Source organism: Hermetia illucens, chromosome 3, assembly GCF_905115235.1.
Source record: "Hermetia illucens chromosome 3, iHerIll2.2.curated.20191125, whole genome shotgun sequence".
NCBI classification, from domain to species: domain Eukaryota; kingdom Metazoa; phylum Arthropoda; class Insecta; order Diptera; family Stratiomyidae; genus Hermetia; species Hermetia illucens.
The window spans coordinates 163,502,153-163,529,556 of record NC_051851.1 but is presented as its reverse complement, the minus strand read 5'-3'; the positions used below and the strand labels follow the sequence as shown (position 1 = coordinate 163,529,556).

The window sequence follows — 27,404 nt, the reverse complement described above, 5'->3', positions numbered from 1 at the left end:
GTTCCAGAACCCAGCACCGTTTCGCTCTTCTTCTTTGAGCCAAAGCAAGCCTTTCTTTAACGATGGCAGCTCAGAAATCCTTTTCAGGGTTAGTCGCGCACCCTCCTGTACATCGTTGAGGGAGCGCCGAATGATCTTTTCTCTTCAACCTTGGAACCTGGGGTCAGAAGGGGTCTAATTCGGCTCGTCCGTTGAGGACTGGGTCGCAATTAGATTGGTTCCCACCTGAGTAAGTGGAGAATCTGAGTCTAGACTAGTCTACTTCTCCATCGATGAGCTTAGAGTTGCCCCTTCACTCGGGATTGGATCGTCACGATCGAGGTTTAATTATATTTTTTTAAAAGATTTTTGTTTTTTTATTTTCTCATAATTGACTGCCATGGCCTCAGTTTTATCGGGGAAAGTAAGTCGATCTCGGCAAGGGGTTGTCTGGTACCCAGAGTTTTGATTACCGCTTGGCTTCAGGTATCACCTTCCTTTTCCTGGAGGATCTTCCTTGCTGAGCTCCCTCACCCCGACAAGGTAGGTAATCGTCGAGGGAGGAGATCGTATCCTAACTGTGGCCGGGACAAAAAAATGTACATTTTACTAATTAGCTATAACCAAGGAATGAATCATTTTACCAAGTCATCCAATGGAAAGTTATTAAAACATTTGCGAACTTAAATTACAGAATCAACGTTTTTTACTCTGATCAAGACAAATTCTTGTCTGCACGAACACACTGGGATATTGTTCTCAATTTTAATTACTTTGTTTAACCACTAACATTTCTCTGGATTTAAGTTAATGATTTTCGTTGACAACTACATCATCAATTATTACATTTCAAAGTATATTATCACTTCATAGTTCTATCAAGTATCATTACAATGGATATATGCACGCAACACGAGCTGCCAATTTAAATACAAAAAGCTGTGCATATCAATTTGATGGCATGAAATATTTATAAGTTTTGCTATCAAATATTCAAATAAAATCCAGCTGTTGTTAATGAAAATTTTCATTTCAGTGTCTACAAGCAAACGCATATGTATTTGGTGCCAATATACTGAATACATTCTCAAGTGAGTAAACAATATGTTCAGCATAAGTCTTGAATTAATTTTAAAATCTAATGTCGCGTTGTCTTTTAAATTGTTAAGTAGTTCAGTGCTCGGTTTCAAGGTTACATAATATTTTGACATGAGTCAGGAAGAATGTAAAAAAGATGTTATCCAAGTGATGAGGAAGACGACAAAAGTTATTCCTTTTGTTTGGATGGTTCCTCATGTGACTGGTTTTTAGGAGAAAGTATTAACAGATAGTGGCGACAATAATTCGCCAGACTAGAAGGAATCTTGTATAATTAAACTAATTATAAAGCAGAGTTTAAACATTTCTAAGGTCGTTAACTATTATAAAACAAGATATATGCCTTATTTTTCGCTTTATTAATATTATTAAAAGTTGTTTGCAAACTGAAATTGTTTATAATTAGTGACAAAACTAAATTGGTTTTGCTGCGTTCAAGTTTATATAACAGTAAACTAACCTTCATGCGTTACCTTTTCTTTATTCATAAATATAAAACATGGCAATTTCAAATATACAAAGTTGCCTCAGAGTTCATTCCAATATTCATGGAGATATATAATTTAGCGCGGTAACCATAGTTATAGTCTGTTAATTTCCACTGCCATACTTTAGCTAGTAGTATTCCTCCAATCTTCCAAATGTCTGCATAAAATCATCTTTTAAACTATAATATATTTTCTAATAATAAAAAATCTATGACTAAAGATTGTTTACACATAGGCTTATGATTTTATTTAAAAATTCACATTAACTAGAAAAATATGTCTTCCCTGTCACGTGTCAAAAAGAAAATCATGAAGGCACTTACGCAGTTCAGTGACATCATATCAACAATTCTCTTCCATCATGAAAATAGATACAGATGTTGGCGAATACAGCATACAAGATATCTTAGCAACACTTTTTCACAAACTGTGAATATTTTGTAGAAAAAATGAAAATATTCCTAGTTGAATTTGATGTTCTTGTCATGGAAGATTTGTATATGCTCATTTTCAAATTGATGATAATTGCCCGTGTATGTACGGAACGAATTGAAAGCGTTTGACTTTAGAAAAAACATAGATTTTATATATTCTAAAACCTTCGAAAGCCTGAACTTTTTAATCAGTCAAGGGTCAGGTTCCTGTCTTTTTCGTCAGATTACTTTGAAAGATGCGAACATGGACAGATGACCCATTCAAAATATTTACTTATCTAAGGAATTAAATAATTATATAATTCACTAAGCATACATAGCTCCAAACTACTACTACTACACATATACTGTCAGCGTGCACCTATCAACAAGCTGATTAGCCAATTGTAAACACATTGAATCCATGCTAGACATTTCTGCTTTATATTTGTCTGAACAATAGACTATAAAGTATGTCACCGAATCGTCAGAACTTTGTACCCCATGCATATGTAGGCAGACAAATTTTATCGTTAGGCTACTCAGTGATTTCAAACTAACGAACCTATGCATTCGAATATGGCTTTATTTATTGGTTTTCATGGCAATCATTTCCGCTTTTTAATATTGTACCACTACAAACAATAGATTTAGCCTCTGGGGTAAGCCAGAGTAGTTTTTAACCAAGGTTGATTGTTATGGAATGTTCTAAAGGAGCACAAAATTGACTGAAGAAAAACGTTTACTATTCGGCATGGAATAAATTTGAGTGTGTTTTTTAGACGAAGGGAACGAAGGGAGGAAGAAAGGAATTATTTTATCGAAGCATTATCATCATCATCATCAACGGCGCAACAACCGGTATCCGGTCTAGGCCTGCCTTAATAAGGAAATCCAAACATCCCGGTTTTGCGCCGAGGTCCACCAATTCGATATCCCTAAAAGCTGTCTGGCGTCCTGGCCTACGCCATCGCTCCATCTTAGGCAGGGTCTGCTTCGTCTTCTTTTTCTACCATAGATATTGCCCTTATAGACTTTCCGGGCTGGATCATCCTCATCCATACGGATTAACCTATTGAGTCGGATTTTATCCACAACCGGGCGGTCATGGTATCGCCCATAGATTTTGTCGTTATGTAGGCTACGGAATAGTCCATCCTCATGTAGGGGGCCAAAAATTCTTCGGAGGGTTCTTCTCTCGAACGCGGCCAAGAGTTCGCAATTTTTCTTGCTAAGAACCCATGTCTCCGAGGAATATATGAGGACTGGCAAGATCATAGTCTTGTACAGTAAGAGCTTTGACCCTATGGTGAGACGTTTCGAGCGGAACAGTTTTTGTAAGATGAAATAAGCTCTGTTGATTGCCAACAATCGCGCGCGGATTTCATTGTCGTAACTGTTATCGGTTGTGATTTTCGACCCTAGACAAAAGATCCTTGCAAAGATTACACACAGATTACACACTACATGCATCCGGTAGCGATGGTCTATTGCCTCATACTTACTCAACTTTACCAAATTTGTTACTAAATTTTTCAATTTACGCCAAAAAGTGCACGTCACATTCACAATTCTTTTAAAGCATGTGGCTCAATCGATCACAGGATACTTCTAACCAAACTCGATTCACTTAACTTCTTCCGTTATTTATCACTTCGCTCGATGATCTTTTCTTATTTTCTCTTATTAACTCGATTCACTTAACTTCTTCCGTTATTTATCACTTCGCTCGATGATCTTTTCTTATTTTCTTCGCCTGAAATTCCTCACTCAATTTGACCACTTTGCTTCTCTTCCGTCGCTCTTAGACTGTTCTCCCCTGCAATCCAACTAACATAGGCTGTTAGTAAATGCCACCGGGTATATTACTTTGTTAATAATAATAATCGTTGGCGCAACAACCCAATTGGATCAGGGCCTTGAAATGTGTTAGAGCACTTCATTCAAGACCTTAACGGTACACTACAGTACAATGTAGGAGGCAATGTGGTCAGCATTGCGCTCGCCCGAGATTATTACCCTGATTTCACTCAGGTACTCATTCACAGCTGAGTCGACTGGTATCCGACGTCAAATTACGATACAAATCCCACTGCCACCAGTGAGATTTGAACCGCGACCTTCCGTATGATAGCCTTGTGCTCTAACCACTTTAGAAATCCTTAATCATCCTATGGAAATTCACAGCGTCCAATCCACAAAAGCGTGGACACCAGAACAATAATAATCAGCAAATTGTAGGCAGCGGAAATTCCAGCGATATAAGCATGGTATTTTAGGCCTAAGCGAAATGTGAGTGGAATGATGAGACTCTGGAGCATACTCGTCTCCCAATTGCGACAATGTGCTTTTGTACTCTGGAAAGCCAAGTGGTAGCAGCGGGAATGTTGTGCCGGGTTGCTTCTGACGGCTACCGCAAGGCGCGTTCTCTTGACCTGGTGGCTGGTTTTCGACAGACTTCTAACTGTAAGATTTCGGTCCAGATTAAGTACCATCACGATTGTGCAACGCTATCCACCAACGGAGACTTCCGATATAGTGGAAAAGGATGCTTTCTACGAGCAATTAAATGGAGTTTAGGGGAGGCTTCCTAAAGGTGACATTGTGATCGTGATGGGTGATCTGAATGCCAAGGTGGGATCTGACAACACCTTGCTCCGACATGTGATGGCGAAACACAGTCTTGGCGACCGCAACGGTAATGGTGGGAGGTTCGTGGATCTTTGCAATTTCCGCCGCCTCGTCATTGATGGCACATTGTTTGAGCACAGAGCCTATCGGAAGATCAATTGGGTTTCAACTATCCGACTGTCCATATGAGCAATCAAATCGGTCAACGTAACAAGAGAGGCGATGACATCGGCCTCGAAAAGGATCACCATCTGATAATCCATTACGTTCACTTGCATGTTGCGTTTGCCACTCCTTGCGGGGTTGGGAAGCTGCACTCTCTAAGTTCAACATCGACCGCTTGTATGACCCAGCCGCCGCTCGACAGTGGGAGAGCTATCTTGCTGATCAAACGGCAGATATACTGAGTAATCCGCCTGAGAGCATTTTGCTACCATAAAAATGCTCTTTTCTCGAGTGCTACACATATCCTCGGCCACGTCCCGAAAGGGCGTCATAAAATCTGACTGATTGCAGAATCATGGAAGCGGATCGATGAACGAAAGAGGTTGAAGGCTCTGTTGGCCGCTGTGGATGATGGCAGGCGTGACGCACTCGAATTCTGATATTGAGCGAAATCCAGAGAAATTGTAATGTGTCGACTTCTCATCCACGATGACAACTGAAGAGGTGGAAAGAACAGTCTACCATTGTTCGTAACCGTGTCACATGTGGTGAGTTTTCTTCTCTGGTAGATAAAATGGCACCGTAACATTCGGATACGGACTGTTCCTCCAAGCAAATCATTTCGGACATCGATGCAGTCAAACGGAATAAAGCCGCTGGTTTGACGGTCTCCTCGCAGAGTAATTTATCGCTGCAGCTACAGTTACTGCGGATTTGCTGCTTCCGCTCGTACGTAAATCTTGGGAATCCGAAACCTTTCCCAGAGTGTGGAAGAAGGGGATGATCATCAAAATCCCAAAGAAGGAAACTCGCTTTGAGTGTGGCAATTAAAGGGGTATCTGCATGCTCCCGGTCGTTGCGAAGATAATCGCTCAAATAATCCTGAACGAATTAAAGAAAAACAAACTTGGTCGACAGAGAACAGGCTGATTTTCGCTCGGGATCCAAATGCATTAACCACGTCAACACACTACGGGATTTCGAGATAGCTTTCGATAACGTGAACAGTATCTACGCAGGAGGGACTTTCCGGAGAAACTAATAGCTATTATCAGAGCGACATACAGTACTTTGCAAAAAAACTGATTTTTGAGAAAAAATATCGAACTGATCAAAAAAGGGTTTTTTTTTGGTTTGATATTTTGCACTAAAAATAGTTTTTGGAAAAAAAATCTATGTAAAATTTTTTAGGAGGGATTTTTAGTTAAAATTAGTCTATCAGTCACAAAACTCGTCGTATAACAATATTTTTTTTGTTTACTTAATAACTAAACAATAAGTTCATAAATGCTTAATTAGTATTTCGTTGTACCTCCTTTTGCCTTTATTATGGCTCTAATCCTCGTTAGCATTGATGAAAAAAGATTCTGCAGAGTCTGCAGGTCAATTTCGCTATTCCACGTCCTTAAGAGGATTAAATCCAGCTCATGTTTTCTTTTCGGCTTCTGTTCAGCTACGTTTTTCTTCATTAGCGCCCACAAGTTTTCTATGGGGTTTGAATCCGGGCTGTTCCCGGGCCAAGTCAGCTGCTTTACTAAGTTTTCGGCCAGAAAGTTGCGCACCGTGGAGGAGCAAAAAAGGTCAAATAATTGAAAAACCCTCAATATTTCTTATATTACTTACTTACAATCGGGGACCTGTGACAGGGTGCAGAATCGTCCTGAAAGATGACTTCACTTGAATACTGATATTGCTCTTCAATGCAAGGTATCAGATGCTCCTCCCAGATTCGTTTATAGGCTGCAGCATTAATTCTCCAATCAATTAATGAAAATCCTTTCACATTTTAAAACGAAAAGTAAACCCAGATCATCGTGTTCACCGGTTGGCATACGGTGCTTTGGATACACTCCTCACTGAATCGTTCATCTGAACTTCTCCATACGTGGTGGATCCCATGCGATCCAAAAATATTAAATTGGGATTCCTCGGCTGATGTAGTCTTTCTCGGCCTTCCAGAACCCTGTTTTCGGGTAGTAGACCCAATGGCCCAGAATTTTTTTAGAAAGTCAGCTACAGAGGAGTGAGTACGGCCTACAACGACCGCTATTTGTCGTGTGCTATATTTTTTATGAAATACAGCAATTATTTCTAATTTGTCAATATCACTCATTTTATGTGTTTTCTCATTTTTTTTAATTAACGCATTTCAAAAACTTGCCATTGCAAGAAACTACAATCTAACTAAGCAACTAACTTCTTGTGAATTCAAATTAAAATAACGAACTTATGCGAGATTCAATAGGCTGCACTTAACTGATCGGATTTTTTTGCCCAATATTGTATGATGCTGCAAACTGTCATGTTTTGCACCGAAGTTAAATCTCGGTGGATATTGAAGTCCAAAGCTGAGTCCGCATCTCATATCGGTGACGTTCTCCATGCTGCCTTGTCAGAAGGACGTGGAGGAATTCAATGGACGTGACATCTTTCCTCAAACACCTCGGCTACGCTAATGACATCTGTCTGTTCTCTCACTGGATCAAGGACATTGACCAAGTGGCTCTGGATTTGAAAAGAGAGGCGAGTAGACAGTAAAGAAATAAATTAGACCGAATATAAACACCAACAAAGCCATGAATTTCAGTCTGACAGGATCAACAAATGCCATTCAGAAATTTCTCACGGATTATCAGAAAATCAGGGCAGCTAACTTGTGAAAATTTGCCAAAAATGTTACTGAATGTTACTTATGATGAGAAGTAAGTTTACTTCGACAGCCATAACAAACAAAGTCGATGACTTCAACACGGACAAATTGTATGACCGCTTTTCCAAGAAGGCTTTGTTATTTGGTTGATGAAAATTCAGGGACATTATTGGCCGGACCGTCAACCTCGACCTATATTGCGTTCAACTGGATCACAAATATTCCTTTCTGGTCAACGGAAAGCGAATTCTTCGGCACAGAACTGCATACCATCTACCAAACTGAGGCAAATATTTTCCCCTAAATCCATAATCTCCCATTATCTTTTTTCGATCAATGGCGCACTTCCTGCTCGAAAGTAACTCAATAGATTAACCGATGTTGAAAATGGATGCCTCGAGTTTTTGCGTGGAGAAACAAAGAATGGTACCAAGGCCAAATTGAACAACTTTCAGATAAATGATTTCGATTTATAACTTTATTTGGCCTTCAAGTTTATATTATTTCAAAGATACTTGTTTAATTTTTAATAAAAAATTCAAAAAGATCTGTTGATATAAATATAATAGCACATGTCATGATCTACAAAACATCTTTAACATCATGGAAAGAGTTCCCTCCCTGGAGATGGATAATCCTCCTATCCTGTTGTTGAAACTCGATGCACAGGGGGAATCATTTGTTAGTATAGTAAAAAGTTGCCAAATTAGGCCTTATTTTTTTCCCAACCATTGTTATTTTGTTTACTAGAAACAACAAACGAGTCCATAATTATCTGCAATCTACGCAAATCACCTCTGTTGGGTTAACAAAAGCGAAAATCGAAACTGAGATCCAAGCTCATTCCTTATCAGTAAGAAACCCGCATGGTTTCCTACTCTGTATGCGTATAACTAATCGTTTTAGAAAATATTTGTAAAGCGCCATCACATATGTAGACTCTCTTTCCCCATTATGTGCGCACTTATATCTCTCAATTATAATGGGAAACAAGTCACGTTGGAAACCGCATTTCAGTTCACTAGTTTCGTCCCGGCTATTAGACTATAACGACTATAACGTATGAAAAACGGCTGAATACGTTTTGATTTAGTATCGCGTCTAAAACGTAGTATGAATTTATTGTACTTGAATTAATTCAAATTATTACACTTCAAAAGCTTTCGAATTTGCATCTTTTTGCTGAACTTCCACGTCGGAGGTTTCATGTATGGTATAAGCAAAAGTAGCCAGTGAGAAGGATGAAAAAGTTTAGTGTGCAACTTAAGTGTTTCGGAAAACTTAGAATTTAATTTTACGTTCATACCTTGTGTTCAGCATGGGTTCCACAAAGTCTCCATAGTGTTTTTTTTTTGCAAGGGTCGACGCGATTAAAACAAAGGTATCTGGAACTCCTTTCAATGTTCACTTCAATACGAGCCATTGCTCAGTCTCACTTTGTTTCTTGTTACGTGTAATTGTTCGTTATTGAATGCTGTTTATTTCGGAAACTAAAAATTGTTCATGAACTTGACTTTACGGTCATACAACAGTTGACAGTGAGGCCTTTTTGTGATGTGAAATTTAATGAAGGGATGCCAGTGAATAAGGCTTACGAATTGCTTGGAATGGAGTCACTATCTTCACCTGTCTGAAAAGTACAAGGTCAGGTGTGTGTATTGATTGCATTATTTTTAAACTATTTATGGTATGTGATTTGGGGTGCAGTTATTTCAAGATAAAAGCTATTTGCAAGTAAGCTTATCATTGTGTTTTCATCAGACGTGAAATGGGGCGAATGTCCAGTTTTTCAAGGGTTTGAAATGAATCAGCTGAGACAAAGTGGTTGATTCTGCGTAAAATTCAATCATTATTATTAGAGAAGGATTATATTTCAAATGACTTTCACTTAAAAGCTACATAATTGAAAGCAATTAAATTTTCAAGCTACAATCAGTGGAGCGATTGGCTCATAAAATACTAGTATTTATCTACTAGACAAAATTGTTTGCCTACGATTTCATTGCATTGAAATCAACATAGTGACTTTCAGCTAATAATTCCATCGGCAAATCAGCGTAGTTATTATTCCTATACTGCCGCACCCGTACTACCAGAAACTCTTCATTGAATACAGTATTCCACTGGTAAGATACGAAGTTATTATTTTGTTCATTAAATCGTCCAATCATTCTTGGATCTTTTGAGTAAGGACCAATACGTTTTACTCTTTATCGTGGTCTTGTTTTTGATGAACAGATGGTGCAACTATTGTCCATATTCCAATAGTTTTTCCATCGCTTGCCGCAAAGAGAATCTGATCTGTCGCTGATTTGCCTGGAGTGAAGCCTCTTTGGTATGGGCCAATGATGGGCGTATGGGGCTATCCGGCCTAGCAAGATAGTGGAGAATATCTTATAGATGGTACTCAGCAACATGATATCTCTATAATTGCTGCACTGTATGATATCTCCCTTTTTATGTATGAGACAGATAATGCGGTAATCGTCAGGCATTGATTCGCTGTCCCATACCTTGAGCACAAGTTGATGAATCACTTGGTGTAACTGGTCGCCTCCATATTTAACGAATTCGGCTGTAATTCCATCGGCTCCTCGCGACTTATCATCTGTTCATCGACTTTAAAGCCGCCTATGATAGCATAGCCAGGATAAAACTGTACACGGCCATGAGAGAATTCGGTATCCCGACGAAATTAATAAGACTGACTAGGCTGACCCTGACCAATATGCGAGGCCAGATAAAAGCAGCAGGATCACTCTCAAGACCATTCGACATTAACAACGGTCTACGACAAGGGGATGCCCTCTTTAACCTGGCCCTCGAGAAAGTGATCCGTGATGCTGAGGTAAATGCAAGAGGTACGATCCTCTACCACCCGAGACATACAAACTGCCTTCATCCAGATCGAGCAGGCGGCGCAAGATCTTGGGCTGTACATCAATGAAGGCAAGACAAAATATATGGTGGCACCGAAGACGAATCAACCAACAACATCAAACCGCACTGGTCAAACAGGAAGAATAAGGATAGGAGAATACAACTTTGAGACCGTTGACAATTTCTCCTATCTAGGGTCGAAAATCACAACCGATAGCAGCTACCATGATGAAATCCGTGCACGATTGTTGTCAACCAACAGAGCCTATTTCAGCTTACAAAAACTGTTCCGCTCGAAACGTCTCACCATAGGATCAAAGCTCTTACTGTACAAGACTATGATCTTGCCAGTCCTCATGTATTCCTCGGAAACTTAGCAAGAAAAATTTGCGGACTCTTGACCGCGTTCGAGAGAAGAATCCTCCGAAGAATTTTTGGCCCCCTACATGAGGATGGACGATTCCGTAGCCTACATAACAACAAAATCTATGAGCGATACCATGACCGTCCGGTTGTGGATAAAATCCGACTTAATAGGTTACGGTGGGCGGGTCACTTAATCCGTATGGATGAGGATGATCCCACCCGGAAAGTCTATAAGGGAAATATCTATGGTAGAAAAAGAAGACGAGGCAGACCCTGCCTGAGATGGAGCGATGGCATAGGTCAGGACGCCTGAAAGCTTTTAGGGATATCGAATTGGTGGACCTCGGCGCAAAACCGGAATGTCTGGAGTTCCTTATTAAGGCAGGCCTAGGCCGGATACCGGTTGTTGCGCCGTTGATGATGATCTTGTTTTTCGATCTCTTTTGACTTTCAAATTTCTCACCATGACCAGGATAGAACATAGAGACAGTCCAGTAGCTTACTCCAAACTACAATTTTATTTTTATTATGTATATATATATTTCGGGAGCAACTTACTCCCTTCATCAGTACAAAGCTACTGAAAACAATTGCGATTCTACGGTTCTATTTATACTAAAAACACTAATTACCTAAATTACGCTTCCTTAATGTGTTCATTAAATCTAGTCGTTATCAGGCGTTTCGTCTGTCCTATGTATATTTTATTACAGTCACTGCACGTTATTCGGTAAATCCCGATGTTTTCCTCCGCTGCCAAAGGATCCTTGACGCTTCCCAGTGAATTCCGCAAGGTGGACGATCGACTCGAGCCTACGACTTCCAGCTGGTACTTTTTTACCCAATTCCTGATGTTGTTAAATATGTAGGATACTTCTTCGTCTTTTGGTTGCCTCCTTCTGCTGCGAAAATAGTGTTGTATAGGCATGCCTATTATGTTGCTTGATTTTCCTTCCGATCAAATTCTCAATAATCTGAGGATTATACATTCTTAATAGCGGTGTCGATAATATACTGTCGTTCCTTATTGAAACCGTGTTCTGAAAGAGGGTATGTGATCAGTCGGTGAATCATGCAACTATAGGCAGCCATTTTTTGGGAAAATGTGTGATGTGAAGTTACTGGTATCGTTCTCTGCGTTGCTGTAGGCTTACGGTATATCTCGAACTTAAGCTTCTCGTTAGAGTTGACGATATTTAGATCCAGGAAGGGTAGAAACCCATCCTTTTCTACCTCTAGTGTAAACTCGATTTTATGATGAATCTTGTTTATAGAGGAGATGACCATGTCTATATCGTCTCTTCTAACAATCGCAAATACATCGTCCACATACCTAAACCATACTTTAGGCATTATTCCTCTAGATTCAATTTCTTCTTCGATTGATGACATGAACCTTTCAGTGAGTAACGGCGAGAGAGGGTTTCCCATCGCTACTCCCGAAGTAGTTTTGTAGAATCTGTCCCGAAATGTAAAATAGTTTTCGTTCATGCAGAGCCTGGCAAGGTTTGCATAGATACGAACTTTTCTTCTCCATTCCGGGCCAGATCCAAACTGGTTCAGCCATCTCTCGGGTTTGAAAATTGACTCTTTCACTGGTGTGTTGGGAAACAATGCCTTCACATCGAACGACACCATCACCTCATCATCACCCAACCTCTCAATGCGTTGCAGTTTCTGTATTAATTCATGGGAGTTAGCAACTGAGTACTTACTATTTGCCATCCCAAGGGTCTGGCATTCACTAATCAACCACTGGCTATGTGTCGGTGAGTTCGAGTCGGCATGATTTCTCGCATCTCATCCCCTTCCTTGTGGATCTTAGGTTGACATCTGATTCTTGGAAGTGCGGGACTAGGCATTCGGAGTCGCCCAATATTCGGGAATACCACAATAGCTTGCTTCAACGCTCGATCGACCCCTTTGATGGGTTGTTCCTCAATTCGAAGAAGTTTCCACTCTCCAATTTTCGAAAAACAGCCTGGTCATACTAAGCTTTTTCCATGACGACGTTGTTCCCCTTGTCCGCCTTGAGAAAGTATAACGATTTATCACGAAGTTCACGTATTGTTTTTAAATCGCGGTTACAAATTTTTGACGGCGCGTTATTCCGAATGATTTTACTTAGACCCGAACGAATTTCATCCTTGGTTTCGTTATCTAAGAATTTTATACCTGCCTCGATATAAACCACGGTTTCGTCGACAACCTTGGTTGGTGGTACCGCGAACGCAAGACCGTTATTTAACAATTTCATTTCGTTATCACTCAGTTCAATATTCTTTTTGTTTATTACGTAGTTATCAATATGCGCGACATTATTATTATTTACCTGCGATTGGTTTTATTTTATTATTTACTCGATTGGTTTTTTAGGGTAGCGAATTTTTTATTTAGAACGCGGCGTCTCTTTATAATTTCACACTCAAAAGCTCGGTGTAGTTTCGTGGTTAGTTGCTCTGGAGAATTTCCGGATTATGTGTTCTCGGTTATCTGCGGTTGGCTCCCTGGTGGGAGTTTCCTGGGAGTTATGTGTACGTCGCAGGCAAGGTTCCTCGTGGGCCCAATCGTGTAAGTGTATGTATGATACGTTGTGCGGCAAAACATTTAGCTCAGCGAAATCTTCCATTACCCTCTGAAGAGCGACCGCATACATGTAATATTTTTACTCAGACTTCAAATGCAAAACACATTTAATTAGACATAAACAAGCGGTTCATGGTAATCAACCAATGCCTAAGAAACTGAAACGCTTTGCGAAGTGTGGTGAAGAACTAGTACCTGTTGATATTCCTCTATAAACCAACGCGAAAATCTAATTCTAAACGAAAGGAAACATCAACAGCAGCAATAGTGCAAGCTTCCGGCGGAACGAGTACAAAGTCGAAAACATCAACACCATCCAGCACCTCAACTACGCCACAGCTAGAATCTCGATGTCTTTCGATGGTCATTATCAGCAAGGATGCCCCGCAACAGCAAATCCACATACAATAATGGTAATATCTTCATCAGGCTCAGCCACACCTTCAACAAGCGCGTCGGCAACAACCAAAAGCTCTCTTATCATCAACAACAACATTTACACCTTCACTAGTCAGTCGCTTCCCAACATGAACACTACGTCTTCTTGAGGCCGGTAATGTGGTTAATGTTGAAAAGTGCAAATTCCTTCAACAGCAGGTGAAGTTTTTAAGCCACATGATTTCAATTGAAGGAATCCAATCGGATCCAGACAAGGTTCAGATCATCATAGACTTCTCACAACCTAAAGCGGTCAAGGATCTGCGAAGGTCTTTGGGCATGTTAAACTTCTATCTTCGTTTTTGCCTCAATGCTTACTTGTCTGGACCCAAGAGTAAAGACTTACGCGTGATTACGTGATCCACAGAGGCCCTCCAGGCGTTTGAGCTAGCCAAACGACGACTCGCTAAGGCTATACTTCTGCCATTTCCTCAAACAGATGCATCCCTCGCCGTATTCGTCGATGCCTCAGACATCACAGTAGGTGCTCCCTGCTAGGGTCAAATTTTCGGCAATCGCCGAGGCTCAGAAGGCTGACGCAGAGATTCAGGGACAGCCGCAAATACAAATTTCGAGAGTTTCCCATTTTAGGCTAAACCTCCGAAACAGTCTTCGAGACCTTTAAAAAGGGACCTAGTCCATATATTCCGGCCGCTTTTCACATGCAAGTATTGGCTTGTCACTAATAAATATTTCCGGCCATCAATGAACAAGGATGTTAACTCCTGGGTCAGACAGTGCATCGCGTGCCAGAAGTGTCACCAAGCACATACAGAAAGGGGGAGGATCATTCGGTCTACAAAGCGTTTTCACACGATCTACATCGACATTATTGGCCCCTTGCTAGATTCTCATGGATTTAAGTATTGTCTCACAATCATCGATAGGTTCACGCGGTGGCCTGAAGCAATACCTCTGGCCGACATTCCACACAATCGTGCGCCGAGGCCCTTTGTCGTGAATTGATTCCAAGTCATTATTGACCAGGAAATGCATTTGGAGTTTACACTGTTGTCGGAGTTGGGCAAACTCCTGGGCTTCAAATACCTCCGTACAGCCCATTGTGAAGTGTTTGCCACCAGCTCCGCCGAGTTAGTATACGGGAAGATTTTAAGACTCCCCAGCCATCCTGTGTTCGATACCAGGTCAGCCCTCTTCATCACATGCCTTTTACGTTTGCTCAGGGACACCGTGGCGAGATTAAAATCACCCTCGTCATTCTTCAGCGAAAGCTAACACCCCCAGGTGCCTGGATGTCTGCACACACGTCTTGGTTCGCATGGATGCTTTTCGAAAGTCCTTGCAACCACTATATCAGGGTCCATATGAAGTGTTGAACAGAGGGGAGCACTTTGTCGATGGCAGCCCCAAAAACGTCTTCGTGTCCAGATTAATGTCTTTTGTCTCCCTGAGATTCGATCTGCGCCCATCAAATTAAGGGAGCCGATTTATTGCTGAAACTGCCAGTTTGAGTGCTGAGTCTGCAGTTTGTAAAGCCTGGTCCGGTTGGGCTTGTGACAGCGGGGCACTGATTGTGGTCACCAAATCAATCCGTGTCTTAAGAAAATCGTAACTGCACGTTAAGAGATGAAATGTCAGTAATGAATACACACTTCACCCAAAGATTTTTTCATAAGAATTCGCAAAAGCTGTGCTTTCGGTTTCCGACTTGTTTGTTATTATTTCTAGAAGATATGGGAGGTGAAAGATTCTCTGTGAAGGTCAAATCTAGAAATTGACTTGTTCTGGCATGACTAAAAATACTCTTGATAAAATAAAAAAAAAGTACACGTCCTTTCTTTGCTGCGGTATGATATTTAAACCACCTATAATTCGCTTTAATAATTGCAACTTCGATTTGTTCTTGACTCTATATTCTCCGTCCCATATTCGAATTCGCGAATCTTCTTGATACTGCGTATTTCAATTAGGACGATTTCTCTTTTCACCATCATGTCCTGCTTTTACGTTAAGTTTATGTTCGCTAAATAAAAAAACTTTCCACAATAGTCATAATTTCCTCATTCCACACTCTGTAAGAATAATATTTAGCATTTCTTTCTCTTTTCGTTGCCAAATATTCTCCAATTTATCGCGTGCGACAAATTATCAATTTAGTTAGCATGTCAAGGTCGCCTATTCTGTACAAACGGGTGATAGGATGGATATTATGTTTTCCCCCCTGGGATTGGTGGGTATCACTTGATAGTAAAAGTTGCTTTCACCTAAGTCGGGAAGAGAACCTTTTACACACTTCTTCGGTACTAAACCTATTTTGTTGTCTCCCCAATGGAAAATAACTATTGAGAAAATTAATTAATCGGGAATTTGTACCAATTGGGAAATACCATTGGACTTCCATAAAGATTGAGTGATGGAATTTTGAAGACCCGAAATGCCTCCTCAACATTTTCATTTCCATTACTTAGAAAACTATTATACTTCTTAGATATAGCGGTTCCTTGTTTTACAACACGAGTTTTTCCTTAACGTTATTCGGAAAATCTACACATGATAGTAAAATCTTCAATGTTCCGAAAGTAAAATGCTTAGTAATAATTTCAAGCTTTTATTCAGGAATTTTTCCTAAAATTTTTGGAAAATCTGAGGAGTTGTTTAAATGGTTTCTACATTAGATTTTCGCTATGAAACGATATGTTTATTTAATTAATTTAAGTAACTTTTGATCCATTTATTTATACAATAAATTAAATTTTAGTTAATTTATTAAAGTTTTTTTTTAATTCAACTTCCTCTACAATGCCAGCGAAGCGAATTCATGATAGCATTGTTGGCAACGTGAATGCACTCATTTTTACCCACCAACTGTGACCTGAGCCAGTTTCGCAACCCTATTTGCATATCCATCCCCCATATTGACACTGAAATTCAACAAGCTGAAAACGATTCATCTAATGTGATTATGGAATAAATTTTATCAGTTCAAGTATGGATTTTATAACTGTTTTACGTTTTATAATGTTTCACGGTTTCTGGTCATGGTGTCGGGCATTCATAATTTAAATTTCATCCTTGATTGCGTTATTACCCATTCGCATTCCTAGTCAAAGCGGCCAGCAAATGTCAATAGATTTTTTCTTGCCAATATACGCATACGAAGTATATGGAATATTTTTCCCTCCAATTGTCTTCAAATTTGAAATTAAAATACTAGTTCACCACGATATTCTATATCCGATTAAAAGTGCATCCATAATAGACCTACCTAGGCGCAACCCCATAGCATTCAAGTGATTGCACTTAAGCGGGTTGAACACCGCTTAAAAGTAAAAAGTAAAGTTCAATGGTAAATTTCAAAGTGTCGGCCATTGGCTTCGAAGGGACAACAATTCTGCTATTAGAGTTAATAGTATTAGCAAACGAAGCCATATGTAAACCTAAACAATTTAAATCTTACAAAATGTTACGACATAAATAATAGATGAATAAGCGCTGGAAATATCTATAATAGTTTAAGTTGGTTATTTATGCCCCTTAGCTTTTATTCAGAAACTATGAGCAACAAGTGTTTATATCTGTTATAAGAGGATTTTATGTGAGTCCCATCCGTGTTAGCATAATTCCACGGTAGTCCTATTCGAAAACAGATTCATTTTATACTTACCGTGGAATCTGCATTGGGTGCAGTTTGAGAAACCAAACCAGTGGATGCAGCTCTATCTAATAATTAAACAATGACATCTCAAGTTGAAAGCGTAGCTTGATACGCTGAGCCTACAGCGAGGGATAGTAGGAGAACACAGCCTTCATAAGGCCAGTAATGACAAAAGCTACTGGGCATTTCATCAAAATCACCTTTTCACATCAAAGCCGGACGAGGAACAGATTCGTAACTGATAGTCGATATCAGCACTCGATAGTCGCCTCAGCCACACAGCAGCCGAAATTTATTCTAATTAGTAACTATACTAATGTTTGGTGGTGCTATAGCATATATTACAACATCATTTTTGTAATGCGATGATGCTTGGTAATGTGATGATGCTTGGTAATGCGGTGATGCTTGGTAAGGCGATAGTGTTAGGTGATGTTGTAATGTTTGGATCGAGCTCGGTGATCCTTGAAACATCCCTGAGTAAAACAGAAATCGTCATCGAGCAGTACCAGCGTAGCTTCTAAACTGAGCACTCGAAAATAGATCAGTTTTTCATCGTGGAACAGATACTGGGAAAGTGCTGGAAATTCTACCTCGACGTTGATAGACGTTATTCATATGAGTATACAGCAGCATTGTTCGCCAAGTACTCTAAATTCCTGTTCAAGTTGACATCCTAACAAGTACGAATTGAAGGCAAACTAAACAAGTCGGGAAACCGGACGCTTCAGGTACGAAAGGTTTTGTGTATTTCTTAGTACGTAGCACGTAATATATCCATATATTATGTGAGAATATCCACTTTCGGGTGATATTGACATTCATAGGCTTCAATTTTCAAAGAAGCAACAAATTTGAGGTATTATAACTTTGTTAGTAATAGTGCGATTTCCACCAAATTTGGTAAGATCATGCTCTATATTATGGCCTATATCACTGCAATAGCTGCAATAGTGTCGTGCCTTCCGCGGTTATTCCCTCGCGCGACACCACTGCTAGCAGCAGTCGTGGTTAGGGTGCCTACTTTTTGGCGGCGCAATCCGGCTGCGTGGTTCCGCCAACTGGAGGCACAATTTGCACTGGCGGGCGTAACTACGCCACCCGGTTCAACCACGCCCTCATCGGATGTACTTAAGGAGTGTTCAAACATACATTAGGAGCAGCTAATTCGGCGCCTTTCAGTAAGTGAAGAAGAAGTAAAGTTAAATCGCTTGCTGAATGAGCTGATGTCAGGCGACCGTACCCCCAGCCAGTTGCTTCATGAAATGAGGTAGTTGGGTTGGGATAAGGTTGGCGCAGAGCTGATGAAGTCTCTCTGACTGCAGCGACTCCCGGAGAGCACCTGCGCGCACTCGAGATCGCTGGAGGTGTTGTCCGCCACGGCCGATAAGGCACACCAAGTGTACGTGTGCCCGGTGATCGCAGAAGTTTCCCCGGACGTTGAGGAGCTGGTGACGATGCTGGCCGACGCGGCCACAAAGTTCCCCGCGATCGTTGGTACTTTTCGTTCGGAAGGTAGATCTCAAACGCAATCACAGTCGCACGCCGGGGCCCTCATCGGCTTCGACGGTTTGTTGGTACCATCAGAAGTACGGAGCTCAAGCGACTAAATGTACCACCGGATGCACGTTTAGTGCAACAAAAACTAGACTCGCTGAGCGCCTCAGCCACGGCTACCCCAAGCGTAGTACGACGTCGCCTTGCAATTTTCAACCCCCTAAGCAGACGTTGCTTCCTGGTCAACACGGGCGCTGTGATGTCGGTTCTCCCTGTACTCCGTCCGACCACCTTAATTACCTCCGTACCTCGCTATAAAATACTTCCGTTTCTCCCTTAAGGGAGGCCGTTCATGGACCACAAGCCCGTTACTTTCGCGCTTAGACAAAAGTCCAACAAAGCGTCCCCCTCGCCAATTTCTATCCGATCTTTTCATATTCACAACTTGATCTATATTCACCTTGAAAGGGCCTCCTACATCGTCAACCATTTTGGAAAATTTTTTCCTACCTTTAAAGACTATTAGTATCACTTTTTCTATGCAATTTATTTAATTTTTGCGATTCAATTGGGACTGAATCCTAAAATACCTTGTCAATGACACCAATGGAAAATCTATGTCAGATTCTTTATTGATGAATTTCGGCACAAAGAAAAAAGTGCATCACACAAGAAATATTATCAGTAGTAGAAAACAGACATTCGACAAAATGAAGATACATGTTCATAGCGGACTTGCCGAGGAATACCATAAAAAATTCATTGACTCAATTAGATACATTTATCTATTGTCCAACGCCTTACTAATCATTATAAAATTATTTTTTCTCCTTGATAAACTAAAATTAAAGCACATGATCAATTCTCTATCTATACCATATCTCCTTGTTTATTTTACAATTAGCAACTATTCCTTTCTCTTGGTCATACCAATCAATTTTTGACATATTTTTTTAGCTATAGTTTCCAAATTATTAGTCATGTTTTCGCAAAAAGATTATCAAATTTCTTAACCACTTGGGTAGCGAGAATTTATTGCGAAAAAATGAAACGTATTTCTTATCACTCAACTTGATAACAACTACACTGATCGTAAAAATGGTCAACCGATTAACTGGGCTATAAAAGTCTATCAGTTTTATAATATTTATATATTATTTTGGGTTGAAACGCAATCTTTCGTTGTCGAAAATTCACATTGTAAACACTCCGGATGAGAATTGAAAAAGAAATTTCATAGTGTCGGAAAAATGGTAGGAATTGCTTTTAGAATATCCACAAAAATAAATAAACTGTTTAGGATAAGTGAGGGATCCTAAGTCCACAACCACTTGTTGTTGGACCGGACCAAATGGAGAGCAACTTACTCTCACGTCTCTTTGGTCCGCCGATCCCTCGTTTGGGGCATGGCACCCAAGCATTACAAAAATTATTGGACAAACGGTTTCGTCCAGGGCAGAGGCAACTCTTCAGACGCTGCCTCACCTCTGCCCTGGGAGCAGCGTGACCGTGAGTGGCATCAGATGGAAAACGCTCCTTTATATATTCAGGAAAACCCGCCAAGGGTGCGAATTATATCCAATCGAAACCAATAGTTTGAGCCTCAGCTGGCTAAAGCTAAATAAATTGTTTGGGATAAGTGAGACATGCACGTTTCGAACAGCTCTGCGAACATACCCGGCCTACATTTGACGGCAAATTTGAGAACCTTATTCCGTATGCCGTCCAGACCCGGGGCTTTGCTATCGCCTATTCGACTACAGATCTCCAGCAGCTCGTCCCTGGTGACTGGTGTCTGTCTGTCTGTCCGTAACACACATATTTCTCAGAGACTTTAGCATCGGTTGATACCAAATTTGGTGAAAAGGTGGGAACTGTGAACGCTCACGCATACATGAAAAAGGGGGGTGTACATTTTTTTTTCACCAAATATAGCCATGTGGGGTATCAAATGAAAGGTCTCGGTTAGTAGCTGGTCTTAGTTTTGGCATTTATTTGCAAGGGAGAAAGGGGGAGTTCGAAGCGTCAAAAGTGATCATTTATTTAACGGGGTCCATTCAGAAACTGCTCAACCGAAAAATCTGAGAAAAAATCAGGAGCCTGCCACTATTTGGTGGCTTTAAAATCAAAAAGTTTTAAAAAAAATTAACTCGATTTTCCAACCGCAATATCAACTATACTAAATTCCCATCAAATTAATTCATCACCAAAAGTTTAAATCGTTTGCATACATACTATTACGGCACTCATATGTTTGCAATAAATTAAAATTATTTATGATTTTAAAAAATAAAATCCATCTTATCAGCTACTAAGTTTATTCGATTTGTTCTTGTATCTTCTGTACATCGACCATCATTCCATATGACCCCTTAAATAACAACGATACGCTGTGCGAATATAATCTAACTCGGTCTGTTGTAAACTTATCTTCAAGCACTTCAGACTTTTGAATTTTAATAAATCCGTTCAGTCGATACGTGCATTCTATTTAGAGAAGTTCAAGTAGTTAGCTCAGCGACAAGGAAAAAATAGATTCAAAATGTAAATACTCATATCCAAATGAAGCATGTAATTGTGTTTCTATTGTTGTGCATCATTCCCGTGACGTTGACCATTTACATCATACTACTTGGCTAGGGCCGAGGCTTTGAATAGGAAGTGAATATTATTCAAATTGTCGTTCTGTTGTGAATATTTAAAATTACGATGCAAAATAGTGTATTCTGGGACAAGCTCGTTACTTTTCAGTGACTGAATCGCGTTTGTTCTGGCTTCAAATCAATCTGGCTTCTAGTTTTAAATAACAAACTTACCTAGTTACTTTAAATAACGAACTAACTTTATCTTTCAGGTTAATTTCTGGAGAAAAGGATGTTATCTCACTTCCATAATTTGATGAGGTGCTCCACGAGAGTGTTTGATAATGCCCCTCCCGTCAGCGGAGGAGACGATGGCTTTGCGACCTGTTCGGGGAGGGGCGATTGCTTAAATGGAACTTGCTTATGCGAAATACGATATAGTGGAGACGAATGCTCTGGATTTAATCTATCTTATCATGCTGGGATATCAGCTGTATTCTATTTTGTTGCTCTTATATCTGTGATACAGCTGATGCTTTGTATTGTGGCCGAATATCAACGATTAAAACAACCTTCGATCTTACGAGCTTGCCGGTTAACAACGCAAAAATTTCTATATTTTGTGGTTTTTGTTGCGGCATCTTTAAGAGGAGCATATTTCACAACACCGGTAAGTTTATCTTTTTAACTGTCAAGAATTTATTGGGTATAATTTTCAATATTTTCGATTGTAGGAAGTTTTACAACCCGGATGGGCTTCAACGCTGATGTCTGCATATTATCCATTACTAATGACTTGCGCATCGTTGGTGGTTTGCCTTTGGGCTGAGGTAAGTCTAAAGTTTGTGCAGATTCACTAGGCATCCATTTCAAGTAAACACATCAAGCAACTATTCGAAGGAAAATTATGTTCATACAGGTCTAAATAAGGCTTCATAAAAAAACTAAAAAAAAATCATGTGTTCTTCTCCTTGTGCTATTTAAAATGAAGTCATTCACTTTACTATTGGCGTTTATTTCATTGACCTGCTAGCTGCAGCCTGGAGAAGGTTTAAATTCGCTAAAATAGATTAGAATCAAGGCAAGAAACCATATTTTTTACAAGCTATAAATCGCAAAACAAATTCGATTACTTCAATATATTCTCAATTTATTTTATTCTTTTATTCCAACTGCTAGGCTTGATTCTATTAATAGCGTCACGCACTAACAACATAGAATATATTCTCATAAAAGAAATTCGCATCTTTCCCAGCCCAAGCCAGACGCTACATAAAAGCTGATATAGAAAGATCACTGAGCTCTGAAGCACATTTCATGACTCAGAGGGAAACTTTTTAGAAAATGGCACACGCATGTATTTCTCTGCTCTAAATTTCATTCTAACGGCGATCATCATCACATCGTTAAGTGATATATTTGTTGTAAGATCCATTGAAACTCGTCAAGAGTTCGAATTCAGCGTTCATAGTTCAAGAAAAACTTATCAGCAACGCTGTGGATGCTCTTAAAATATGGAAATATGTTTGTTTTCAATTTAACACCACGTTTTAATCCCCTCAGTTGATGGGATAATATGGTTTCGTATATCAGAATATATATCAGAATGGTTGGGAGTAGTCCAATGTAGTTTTAATTGGATGAGTTGGCATCTTAATTAGACTAATAAACGGACATACGGATTGATAAAATTCATTATCTTATTGCATACACATTTTATGAAGCAACTATGTTGGTCATTATTTAATGGCAAGGCTACAAGAATCAATTTCTAAGTTGCTGTCAGCGGTATTATTAGCTTGCCCAGTAGGGCTGAAATAAATAAATAATTTTGACTGGCCGTACTCATTTTCAAATGAGGTCAGATTGACTTTATTGACTTTGTTTAGTATACACTGCAATAAAATGAGACAACAACATAACAAATGAAGTGTAGAAATAATAGAAGCATATGTTATAAGAAGGAACGAACTTTCGCTCTGATATTGTTAACACATTAAACCGCAAAGTAACCAGCTCACTAAGTGCTAACTTCAAACAAAGTGCGATAATTTTTAATGCGTAGGTATGTATTAATCTACGTAATTAAAATCTAAAAGCACCATCATTCCTTAAAAAACATCGCAGCCCGATCTCTCCATATTGGTATGATGCTAAGGCTTATTAATTTTACAGTGATTAGTTGACAGTGTAATCTAAACAGTTACCCTAGAACGAACGTCTAAAATCGACTCATAAACAAAAGAAAATTGTAACGAAGAGCATCATCATTTATATAAATCTTAAGGCGACTTTTATTCAACTTCTTCCGGTTGGAGCTTTAGTTATATTAAGTTCAAAATTTATTTAATCTTCTTCTTTTTCTTCAGCCTTTGTCCCGTTCACAAGCGGGGTCGGCTCGTCGTGATCGGCTTCGCCATTTGGCTCTATCGAATGCCTGATCTGGGTGCAATCTCGAGGCTTTCAAATCCCCATCCAGCGTATCAAGCCACCGTTGCTTAGGTCTGCCTTTTGGTCGTTTACCATCGACTTCGATGTTCAGACCAATCTTGGCAAGTGAATTCTCGTTTGCACAAATTGCGTGACCATACCATCGCAGACCGTTCATTGTCTTTTATGGTCGGCCAACACTCAGAACCATGGAGAGCGACTGGACGGACGACATTGCGGTAAATTTTAGATTTGAGACGTTCGTTAATACGTCGATCACAAAGGACACCAGTTGTGGAACGCCACTTCATCCAGGTTGCGTTAATGCGTGAAGCAATTTCATAACGCAGCTCTCCATTGGCTGATAGCGTTGACCCGAGGTATTTAAATCGCTCAGTTCTGGGCAGATCGCTGCCGCTGACAGTAATTGTGCCTGTTTCATGGGGATCGGTCGTCAAAAATTCAGTTTTGTTTAAATTCAATCTGAAACCGTGTTGCATGAGGCGATCATTCCATTTTTGAACAAGTTGCTCGAGACCATTTTTGCTATCAGATGCTAGGAAAACGTCATCTGCATAAAGCAGTGTGTAGGGCGCTGGACGTTGGATATCCCGTGTGACGGTGTCCATAACAAGGACAAAGAGGAGTGGTGAGAGGGCGCTTCCGTGATGAACACCAACAGAGACACGAAGCGGTTTTGATACACCCGCCATACTTCGAACTTTACTTTTCGGATCGTGGTAGAGCAATTGACCCCAGCGCACGAGTTCTTCTGGCACGAAGTGTTGTCGTAAAGCATACCAGATGAGTTCGTGTGGTACACGGTCAAACGCTTTCTCTAGATCCAGAAAGGCAATGTAAAGAGGGTGATGCTTCTCACGGTGTTGCTCCATGAGTAACCGCGCAGCGTGTATTGCGTCAGTAGTTCCGCAGTTCTTGACAAATCCGGCTTGATTCACGGTTATTTCAACGATTTCGCGAATACGGTTGTCAAGAATGCGTTCAAAAATCTTCATGGTATGGGAAAGTAACCGGATCGGACGGTAATTTGAACATTCTGCTGGGCTACCTTTCTTTTTCCATTTTGGAACTGTGGTACTTTCTCGCCAGTCAGATGGTGTTCTTCCTTCCTGAATAACCCGGTTAAAAAATTCACTGAGCCACAATGTTGGGTCCCAGCTCTTCGCTTTCCAGAGCTCAGATGCGATGTCGTCAGGTCCTGTTGCTTTCCCCGATTTCATTTGTTTTATTGCCTCCTCGACTTCAGTTGCACTGACTGGTGGAACTGCTTCAAATGTCGGCAATGATTGTGGAAGTGGAGGATGAGCAAATTCTTCAGTTGAAATCTGCTCGAAGTATTCTCGCCATCTATCCGTTGCTGCTCGACGGTTGGTAAGCAAAGTACCGTTCTTGTCATTAACACAACAGAAGTGTTCGATATCCTGTGTGCGTTCATCATGGCTTTTAGCAAGTCGATACAGATCTCTCTCGCCATCCCGAGTGTCCAGTTTATCGTAAAGATTTTTGAAATGGTTCGCTCGGATGACAGCGACCGCTTTCTTTGCTTCCCGGTTGGCGTTCTTATAAATTTGCCAATTAGCAGGCGTTTTATCGTCGAGAAATTTGTGGTAGAGGTGTTTCTTTTCACGGACCTTCATTTCAACATCATCATTCCAAAGCGAAGTATCTCGGTTGATGTACCGCTTACCCAGCTTGGTGGCCCCGAGGGTTGCAGAGGCCGCTTTGTGGATCGCGTCTTTCATTTGGTTCCATGATTCTTCCACATTCGTAATGGTTGGCAATCATATGAGTGAGACCGTTTCTTCTTTCTTCTCACCAAATCGCCACCATTTAATGCGCGGCGGGCCAGTGCCTTCCTCACGCTGTTTTATCGGTGGCTTAATTCGCAGGACGGCAATCAACGGCCGATGTTGAGATGCGATGGTCTCATAGGGAACGACTTTGCAATCAGTGACAGTTGTAAAATGTTGGCGTCTTAAGAGAATATAGTCGATTTGCGTTTTATTGTTCCCACTATAAAATGTGGGAAGATGAGACAACCGCTTGATGAACCATGTATTCATAAGTACAAGGTCATGGGTGTCCGCAAAATCGATTATACGCTCGCCACCTTCATTGCGCGCTCCGAACCCCTTTCCCCCATGGCACCTGTTACCGTCTGCCTTTTCACCCACATGATCATTAATGTCGCCGGCAATGATTATGTAATCGTCAGCAGGCACGTGGTAAGTCTTTTCATCGAGAAGTTGCCAGAAGGCATCTTTCTCGGCGTCAGGTCGACCTGTCTGTGGTGCATACGCGGTGAAGAAGTGAATAGTGCGATCAGCTGATATAATGGTGAGCCTCATCAGCCGATCATCAAATCGTTCGACTTCTTTAATGGCATCACGGAAACCCTCTGAGATGGCAATGCCAACACCATATTGAGTGTGTGGGTTACCAAAATAGAGAAGTTTGTAGCCATTTTTACCGCGTTCGCGTTCAATGTCGCAGCTTTTGGCACCAGACCATCAGGTTTCTTGCAGAGCGCAGATGTCAATCCACCTTTTCCGAAGGGCTCTTGCGACTTCCTGACGTCCAAGGAAAAACGTGAGAATTGCGTCCCACCCGGACCAACCACCGCACAGGCAGACCCACCACGCATGAACGCACCATCAGTTGCCAGGACCAGAAAATCCCTTGATGTGAAGCCCTCCACCGCCCTGCCACACGCAGCTGCCACCGGGGCTCTGTCACAGGTGACAGATCGAGGAAAGGCCACTTTTAGCATCCAGGTTCTGAACCACCAAACGATAGGTTTTGGAATTTCTTTAAGATGTTCGTTGGCTGCCAGGAAGGCCTTCTGAAACTGAGAAGTGGCTCGTTGGCCAAAGCAAAAATTTGGTGTAATGGGGTGGTTCTAGTCACCCCAAGGTGGATACAAGCAAATATTGAGTTGAGCTTGTTTTCAAAATACTTTGGCGGATTCATAGTAGACGTAACAGCATACTCTATAATGGATCTTTCCACATATAGATAAAGATTGATGGCCTTATGGAATGTGGACCCCAAGAAAAACCAGTTGAAAAATTAATCAGCCTGCCTGCCTTTACGGTTTTAGGAATAATGGAGTTGGTCTCTGACTGAACGTCGATATGTCCCTACCTAAAAAGGTGATGAATTTGACATGGGCAAGGGTAAGATTATTAATTTGAATGAGCATGGGTGTTACCCTGCTTCTTTTGAAGGATATGGGTTGAAATTCGGTTATGTTAATTGGTAAGCCCAATCTTCATCAACAAACGTATTTACGTGCCTGTGCAACCATTTGATAGTCAACAACCAATCGTCTCCAGTTGCCAAAATGAGGAAATCGTCCGCATATTGGAAGATTTCAATGCTATCATTTGCATTTATTATGCAGGGATATTGTTTGCATATTAGACTTAAAACGCATCCTTGAGGAATGCCATTTCCGACTTGAACGCTATCCAACCCTAGTTGTAAACGTCGATTGAACATTATCCTTGACATCCATAAAACAAGCTCACCAACAGGAAAGCGAAAATGTGAGGAGGGGGACTC

General features: G+C 40.6%; 1 protein-coding gene across 7 annotated transcripts in view; it reads left to right on the top strand.

Moving 5' to 3' along the window:
* Positions 1-27,404, top strand: part of LOC119650617 — a 74,251-nt gene that overhangs the window by 29,621 nt on the left and 17,226 nt on the right. The window contains exons 2-4 of one of the 7 annotated variants that reach the window (XM_038053500.1): positions 1,016-1,070; positions 21,662-22,059; positions 22,124-22,219. In XM_038053500.1, coding sequence (XP_037909428.1) covers positions 21,682-22,059; positions 22,124-22,219 — 474 coding nt within the window. In that variant the 5' untranslated portion in view covers positions 1,016-1,070; positions 21,662-21,681. The other 6 variants (XM_038053503.1, XM_038053504.1, XM_038053501.1 and 3 more) reach the window with 6 other exon arrangements.